Genomic DNA, 8954 nt, shown 5'->3' on the forward strand with positions numbered 1-8954 from the left:
GCTACTCTTTAAGCAAATATTTATATTGGGGGTGCTTTTTCATGAAATGTTATTTTTCTTTTGTATTTTTATTTAGAATGTGTTTAAATTAAGCGTTAAAAATTTGAACTAAAATAACTTATTTGCTTTGTGAATGAAAGACCTATTCAAATTAACCAAAAACTAAGCGAACCGACCCATTATTCCTAATCTGTCTTTGTAGCTACTGACATGTATACTGTATACATAACATAGTGGCACTCGCAACCTTCGAATCCAGGATCCGCCTCTGAAATTAATAGTGCAAAGTCACACACAAATAGAATATCTTAAATATATTTACTAACATTCATTATATTTTAATTTGAAATGAGAGTCAGAGAATAAATGTAAAAAAGAATATAGAATTCAAAATATTTATATGACCTTTGGTTGTTTGACAGAATAGATGATTATGAAGAATGAACACCACAAATATTTTTTTGCGTCCGTTGCACGCTTAATTACCTTTTACCTAAAACATGCATAAAACCCATAAAATATTTGGTCAACTTCTAATTTTTTTTAACTTTTTGGAGTAAAAGGATATAGGCGCTGAATATTCACTCAATGAAATGTAATAGCGGTGTAAATTTGCACTAAAAATGTAAAGAGAAAAAGAATAACTTGTAGCTTAATAATAAACAAAATTAAATTGTACAATAATTCATGCTTATTGAATCAAAATTTTTACAGCTTCTAGAACTTGCCCAAAACCACTAAACCTATTTTCAAATTTTAACTACACACCTATCGACTATAAAAGAATTAGAATAATTAGGTAAGCCACTTCAAACTTACAAATGTGTAATATCTCCTTCCCCGAGTTACCAATTGTAATCTAATCAATTTCTATCTTTGGAAAGCCCAAATGTCACATGACACGGGAGATAGGAACAAATTAAAGGGGAAGGGAAAAAAAAAGTAATTAACCACAAAAGCATGTTTTGTCTTGAGCTGAAGGAATAAAGTGTACTTCTTAACATTGGAACGAATCATTAGACTGTTTTTATTTGGTTTCTATCACTCGTTTTTTTTTGAAGGACAAATATTTTCATATGATACAAAAAATTCATGCAGAAGATTGCACAAGTAGTGCAAGATGAGGTTTTATAAAATGCTGTTAATTAAAAGATCAATCTTAGTAAGGCAAACTCTTAGAACTTGAGCTAACAACTAGGGACTTAAGCCTTGAACAATCACTAGCACCATTAGCTCTACTAGTAATTGTTTCCATATTTTTATGAAGGCTTTGTTTCACAATTTTCTTCATCAGTTTCTTGCTTTCATCAACAGCTCTTGGACTCACTGGTGGTGAATCAATTGCCATTCTTCCTACTTGTGGCCCTGAGTGAGGTCCCATTTTGCTCTGCCTTTCATCCTTAAACCATTGTAATAATTTCAATGCTCTTTTTTGAGCCAAAGAACTACCCAACAATGCCACTTCAAGAAGTACTGGAACTATACCAGACTTAGCCATTTTCTCCCTTTGAATTGAACTTTGGTGAGCCAATATCATCAAAATGTATACCGATAATTCTTGACATTTTGGCTTCTCTTCCCATGTCATTATTTCGATTAAGCTCTCGGGCACCATAGGATTTTCTTCCATTGCCTTCTTCCCCATTAAGGTAACCACTAGATTTCCCAATGTGGCTAATGCTTTCTCTGATACTTCCTTCAATGAAGACAATCTCAAGAGAGTAGTCACTGTTCCATTATTTGCCAAAATGGCAGCATTTTCCAGAACTGAGGACAGATTGTACAATGTCCCTAGACATGTACTTTTAGTTTCAACGCTTGAGTTTGATGAATCAAGAATGCTGACTACAAATGGAATAATTCTTGAGGAATCCATATTGAATTGAGTGTTGGCTAGGGATGATATAGACAAGATCAATTCTGCAAATTCTTGCCTTGTGTTTCCATCTAAATTGTCTGGTTTTGGGGGTAATCTTGATAAGATTCCTGCTTCTACCATCAGAGCCTTGTTCCTGAAAATGGGAACCAAGAAAAAATAACTATGTTAAACAAATGAATTACTCCATTAATATGGCCAAAAAGAATAATGGAATAACCAAGCATTAGGGACCCAATTTTATGACTTCCATTAGTTATATATTTATTGGTCAACAACTTAATAATTACTATATAGAAAAATGGGTAGGAAGTTGCGGGGGTCGCCCAATCATGTAGGGGTCCCCAAATAAATAACCAGAGAAATTATAAACATTATTGAGAGTGAAAGAAGTCAATAGGATTCTGCTAAGCAGATCAGTGCAAGAACTGAAGGTCAACAAAGTCGATTTTTTCATATTTCTTAATATAATTATTACGTGAACCACTCCACTTTGATTACTTCGACGACGAATATTAATAAAGACAAGTAAGAACAACCTGCATATAAAAATAACAACCCGCTCTTTGTTCCACCTTAGTTATACTAGACAGTGAACGCATTTAATTTTATGGCAAATATATTAATGAACAATATAATTTCTAGATCATCTTTTTACTCTCATACGAGAAAACTTTTGTCATGAAATTAATAAAAGTAAAGAGATAAGATTGGGTGAAACTTATATGTTGTTTTGTCCTTGAAGAGATATTTATATAATCAGTTCAAATCTCTTCATAATTACCAAAAGAATGTGGTCATACCACATAGTCAAAATGTTATGGGTAGAAAGTCAAGTTGACTCAACTAACCTAGCTATCCTTGCCATTCTAAGGCTGTCAAAATGCTATGGCTAGAAAGTCAAGTGATAAAATCCATTTGCTAGTTGCTTTCCTAGTCATACAGGGTTACCTTTTTAATGCATTCGAATGAAAGAAAAGATTCACACCAATTTTCGAAGTATCATATGTATGGTTAAAAATAAGCAACAACAAAAGTCATGCATGTTTTAGGAAGAAAATCTCAGCAATCGTTTTTCCAAAAAGAAAAATGAGAAAATGGTTGATGTTTAAATCGTTTAAAGCTCAAACTTTCCAATTGTACATTACTTTGTTAAACTGTAAAAATTCTGAACATTAGAAGATGTAATTGGAACATATTTGAAATTTTTTTGGATAAAAAGTCACTAGGGATATTTTATTTTTATGGCTGTCTATTATAGAGCCAAGAAACGGTATTATTCTCTAAATCAATCTCACGTGCCGTACAGTGTGTTAAAGTCAAATATTGGCCACTGAAAGTGGTCAGTGGGCTCCACGTCTGGGTACATTTCCCAATTCCCTGTATGTAGTTAGTTACACATCCAATAATCAATTGCCACGTCATACCACCGCACTATGATCCAACTAGCTTAGTGGGATGAAGTTTGTACTACGGAACCCCTCGTAGTGTACTATCAAAATCTCAACCCAAAATTTCAGCTCAAGTAAGAAATCATATTATATTCTACAAGTTAGTCAATGTAATGTTCAAGTATTTTTACCTGCATCTTGACTAGATTACCAAATATAATTCATCTATTACCTTTATTAGATTCGAACCTTCATATCAGGATTATCACTTCAGTTTTCATACTATACATTTAGATAAAAATAAAAATTCACCGTTCTATTTTGGTAATAAAAGATGTTCCGAAAGAAATCATGAAACAGAAAAATATGCCATTTGCTGTTCCGAAATGGATAATGCTATTTAACTTGTAAAATCAGTTTCCCAATCCATGAATATGGGATGAAATTTGATTTGCACCTTCTGAAATTGCTCATTCTATGTGATGAAAAAATATCTCACATTAAAATAAAATTACAAGCTGTTATAAATTCACGATTCTTGTTCTTATCGTTTTTTACGAATTTATATACATATATATTAGTGGAGCATATCAAACTTGGCACTTAAGAAAGCTAGGATAGTTGATAAAAAAATCAATTAACAATAAAAGAGTTAATATTATTATTCATGATTCATAAAATAAGTAAATGAACTTACGTGAAAGAACCACTGGAAAGCTCAACTAATGCTTGAACCGCCAATCTCTGCCGCCGCACCACCACCTCAGAACCACCAATCATGGCCACAAGCGGCGGAATCACGCCCAGCTCCGCCATCAGTTTCCTCCTCTTTAAGTCTTCTTTAGCCAACTTCTTTATCTCTTTGGCAGCCACCTCTTTTTCTTCCGAACTGCCAAAGTGAAGTTTCTTCACAGATTTTTGCAAAACCATCCATCCATTATCTTTAATATCACTCTCTTTTCCCATTATACCCTTTTCACCTTCTTCAATCACAATCAAAGTATCTGAATTTTCTCTTGGCTGATCAGACGGTTTCAATGGCTTTTTAGATGCTGCCTTTAGCTGAAGGAACCGACGGACTTTTGTGAAAAACCTAAGCTTTATGCAGGTCAAATACCAATTACTAGTTGTACTAGTTGTTGAAGTATTAGGCATGTTTCGATATATACTACTCGTGAAGAGGAGATATAATAAGAAGAAGAAGAAGAAGAAGAAGAAGAAGAAGAACGGTTTTGTAGGGGCCGTGGTTGGGGGTGGCCGGGTGGGATAGGGATAGGGGTAGGGCTAGGGGTAGAGGTGGTTTAATTGAAATTCTCAAAGGTTTTAAATTAAGTGTGTTTATCTCTGACTTTTGGTGAAAGAAAGAATTAATTGGAAAAGAAGCAGACAAAGAGAGAAGAAGACTTTGTGGGCAACAAAACAAGAATAGCAGAAAGCACATGCAGATTCACGATATGTCAGTTACATAGGAAGGAAGAATTGAAGTTTTCTCTGATTCGCTGTTACATACACTATATAGAACAAAACATGTTAGGCACATATCCACTTTGACCCTTGCGGTTTCTTATAATTGTGGAAACCCCCTCAAGTCTTCAAAATTAATCACTCTTTCAAAGTTTTGGCATGTGTGTTACTTTAATTAAGTTTCACTACTATTCTCCTAACTAGCTTAGCCAACTGCTCCCAAGCAAGTCACGTTAACGTTGTACAATAGATAAAGTATTTCAAGTGTCCAAATTAAAACAAATAGTGATGAATAGTCGTATTTTCCCAATAAGCTTGACTAAGAAAATTGTATTTATTAATAGGGTTTCATATACATATAGACCGATCTCATATATAGTTTAGGTTGCTTGTTTGAATTATCAAAACTTGAAGGGTATACATGCAGTTCTTAAAAGACTCACCCCAAGAAGGAATAAGAAAATGCATGCCTCTGGTTTTTAAGATTTTATTTTACTCTAAAATAAGATATTGAGCACCAAATTAGTGACGGATGACCAGAATATACACAAATTTAGGCAATGAAGTCTGTTACGACAAAAGTAGTCTGCCGTGAAATATAAAAGAGAGCACTGCTATATATTTTCTATTTTTATTTGATCCAATTGATTTAGACTGACACACATACGATACTTCACCTTATAGAAGAAAGGATTTGTTAACAAGTCAAATGTCAAATCAAGGCTGCTTGACAAGAATATTAGTAGTAAAGGGGCCTAATCTTTATGGGTTTTGAGAAATTTGCAAGCAGCACAAAGGGAAAAGTAAATTTATGTCAACGCGCGCCTAACAGTACTTTTAAAATTTTGGAAGTCTTAATTTTTACCACTTATATTACCACCAGTGCCAGATATTAATTGCATGCTAATTCAGTTGAATCTTGTCAATGCAATCCTTTATTATTTTAAGACACCTCACAGAGGGTTGTTTCACAGATCATAGACTTTTACCTTTAGATCTTCATTGATTTTGCATTTAGATCCATTGATTTTGATGAAAGTCATTAATTGTTTGACGTATGAGTCAGGGTGCACCATGCCCCATGTTTCCCTAAATCGGGTTAATACTTTTCCTAAGTATTACACATTCAATTATAGTTCAACTTTATAACATTATTTAACCGACCAACCGTAACATTATTTAACAAGCCACGAGATAATTAATTTCACGCGAACAAAGCTATCCTTAAAATGCGACACGATTATAGCTTCGTACATGAAATTTGTTTTACTTATTTTGCTATGTGGGATGTTGAATATATGCTAGAATTTATAAAAGGAATATGCAATTTCAAGCAGTGAAAATAATAATTTAAGACCTCAAAGACAGAAGGAAAAAGGGCTAATTCTTGAGGCCCTTGGATGTGATCAAAGATTTATCAACCAATCCCAAATCATGATAGAATTCTTTATTTCTCTGAAAATTTAAAATTTTCTAATTTTAAAAGGCTAAAAACTTGTTTAATTATTTTTTCAGATTTGTTTTTTATTTAAGACTGCTAAACCTAATGTACTCAACTAATCTTCTGTTGCATTATGAAATTTAATCTTCTTAGTGCAAAGTCAAGAAAGGAAATTATATTCATTTTGCATAGAGAAGAAGTTGGAATATTAAAAGAACGCATTTATAACAATATTGATCTTCTCATGTGCGCAGGGTTCACTTGCTATCATTCTTGGATGTCACAGGGGCTTACTACAATCCAGCTATTGCATCATTATTAATGTCATTAAAGTAACAATCAATGTTGTGTTTAATTAGATCATAGATTTAAAGTTAGACAAAAATAGAGTGTAAACCGGAACACACGTGTGAGTCCAATGTACCCTCATTAGTTTCAGTTTATCAAGCATGAGCCCGAGTTTTACGCTGTCAAAACCAACTTAATGCCAGCTTTCATAAGTTACTTAAATTATTTATTGATAATTAATTGAAAGAAATTTATTATAATTAAAATAATATTGACCTGAAAAATAGAATATGATATAGGTTTATTTATTTTGGGAAATATTGTTTTTAAAAGAAATATATGTGGAGATATTCAGGAATTTGGAAATTAGATAGTTCTAGAATCATAAGGAGTTGTAAATCGTCATTTACTGTGAATTACGTCAGAAAGTTCGATTTACATTTATGTGCCTTTCTCCGGCATAACTTTAATTACATGTACTAACAAAGGTTTTTTTTGCGCGGATGCTTTAAAGGAAACGAAAGTGTCTGGATTTATTTTTGTCGATCTTGTCTCTTGTTGTTCTTAGGTTACCTTATGCTTTTTTTTATATATATAAATATTTTGGGGGTCGGAGAGTCATTGAAGGTAAACTTTTATTAAATCCTAGAAAAACATAATTTTTCTTTTGTATATTATTGAAACTTGTCCGGCACCCGCGGGGGGGGGGGGGGGGAGGGGAGGGATTTGCGAAAAGCTAACTAATTCTAGAGTAAATCTTCAGCTGAAAGTATAAAGGTATTGAATATAGGATCTACTTAAGGATAAAGTACTCATATAACTATACTTATAAAATAGATACTATAGCTTTATATAGAAATCAGAACGAGCTTCAAAATCAAAGTAGATGAGCTGACTCAAGCTTATTGATATATATGTGTTGGGTTATGTAATAAACTTCTCTGAATATACTCAATTATCCGTACTTCTACTGGCCACCTAATATGCTTACTTTCATTATAAGTTTTGGTTTGGTATTTTGGTAATCATGCCATTAATTGCAGGTTAGGAAAGAAATCATTGAGAAATTATGATAAGTTTTTATTGTTTTGATATATTAAAGCACTAGGTTTTGCATTTGAATGGCGTTCTTACTTCTTAGAAGAAAGGAATTATTTAGCTTGCTTGGAGAATAGGGAAACAAAGGGACGGGAAAGATGGAACATAAATCATTTTATTTTATTCCTTTGTTTTTGCGTGGAAACAAGAAGGAACAATACGAGTATTATATTGTTATAATTCTGTATTGTTGTAATAAACAATTAAACTTTCTGAAAAAATAAAACAGAAAGTTAGTAATACTTGTTTAACGAAATAGATTCTGAAAAACAAAAAACAGTATAGAATAAATCGAGCCCTCTGAATACACAGTGTGTCCTTAAGGAAATTATTCCCCTCAAGTACCCGAGGTGCTGGAATATATCCTTCCAGGATAGAACGATTTAACTCACCGGAGTGTTGGTACCAAAACGCCGGTGAACAGCGAGCCACTCGAAGGCTGTAAAACACACTGAAATTTATTGTGCAGAAGAAGAAGAAGAAGAAGAAGAAGAAGAAGAAACTCAGAAAAAATCGTAAGGAGAGATTCTGGGATTCAAACTCTATTTATAGAGTTGCTGGCATTATTTCTGAAAAGGATTGCAACCTTTCAGAAACAGCCATGGCTGTTGGAACAGGGTTGTTTGAAAGATTGCGGAAAAATATATTTAAAATAATCCGGAAAAGAAAACTGGCGTGACCGAACCGGGTCACGGGTCATGGGTTATTCCGGATTGAATTTTTCGTTAATTATTTAATTAATTAATTAAATAATTGAAAGAAATTTTGTCCAAAAAGATTAATCAATCAATCGATCTTTGACCAAATCCAAATCCAAATCCGAATCCGAATCCGAAGCCGAAGCCGAAGCAGAGCCGAGCGACGACAACGACGACGCGAGGCTTGCCTTCTTCTTAACTCTTTAAGAGCTAGAAGAAGGGTAATTATATATATACCCATCAAAAGTCTTTTTTTCCTCCGATATGAAACAATGTCCCTTTGCCAAGGGAAACTCAAATATTTTATTTTCTCTCCATTTCTCATTCACCCTCTTTAAGCTACACAAGCTTAAAATTCCAACAATCCCCCACATAAATGGGGAATGGCTATAAAATAAAGGAATGCACGGATGCGTGTGTGTTTTACATATAAGAATTAATTGCATCTGGATAAGTAGGTTTCCCTTTGAACTTTCCGTAGTGAACTTATATCGGATATACTCGGTCAATCGGTAGATTTGATATCTTTGAACCGTCCAGCTTTGTTGTATACCTAGACAACATAAGTCACACAATCAATCCTTAACCATCTATGGTTCTCACGGTTGTGTTCGTTTCAGCCATGAACACTGCTTGGTTTCATGAGTGCTTAGAGAATGGACCTTTACTTTCATTCCCCTTGAAGCGGCTTACACTTC

General features: G+C 33.5%; 1 protein-coding gene across 1 annotated transcript; it reads right to left on the reverse strand.

Moving 5' to 3' along the window:
• Positions 1-1003: 1003 nt before the first annotated feature.
• LOC104107396 (U-box domain-containing protein 45) lies at positions 1004-4754 on the reverse strand. Its single transcript, XM_009616191.3, has 2 exons — positions 3965-4754; positions 1004-2012 (listed from the first exon to the last, which is right to left on the reverse strand). Exons 1-2 carry the CDS (start codon positions 4420-4422, stop codon positions 1160-1162), a joined length of 1311 nt encoding a protein of 436 aa, XP_009614486.1. The 5' UTR covers positions 4423-4754; the 3' UTR covers positions 1004-1159.
• Positions 4755-8954: the final 4200 nt, after the last annotated feature.

Source organism: Nicotiana tomentosiformis, chromosome 2 (assembly GCF_000390325.3).
Source record: "Nicotiana tomentosiformis chromosome 2, ASM39032v3, whole genome shotgun sequence".
In the NCBI taxonomy this organism is placed as follows: domain Eukaryota; kingdom Viridiplantae; phylum Streptophyta; class Magnoliopsida; order Solanales; family Solanaceae; genus Nicotiana; species Nicotiana tomentosiformis.

What these genes read in the sequence shown, in the direction of transcription:
- LOC104107396 (XM_009616191.3), bottom strand. Translation starts at nt 4,422, where the DNA reads ATGCCTAATACTTCAACAACTAGTACAACTAGTAATTGGTATTTGACC. An exon ending in CTTTCCAGTGGTTCTTTCAC is followed by an intron (nt 2,013 to 3,964) that starts GTAAGTTCATTT and finishes TCCCATTTTCAG; the next exon opens with GAACAAGGCTCTGATGGTAG.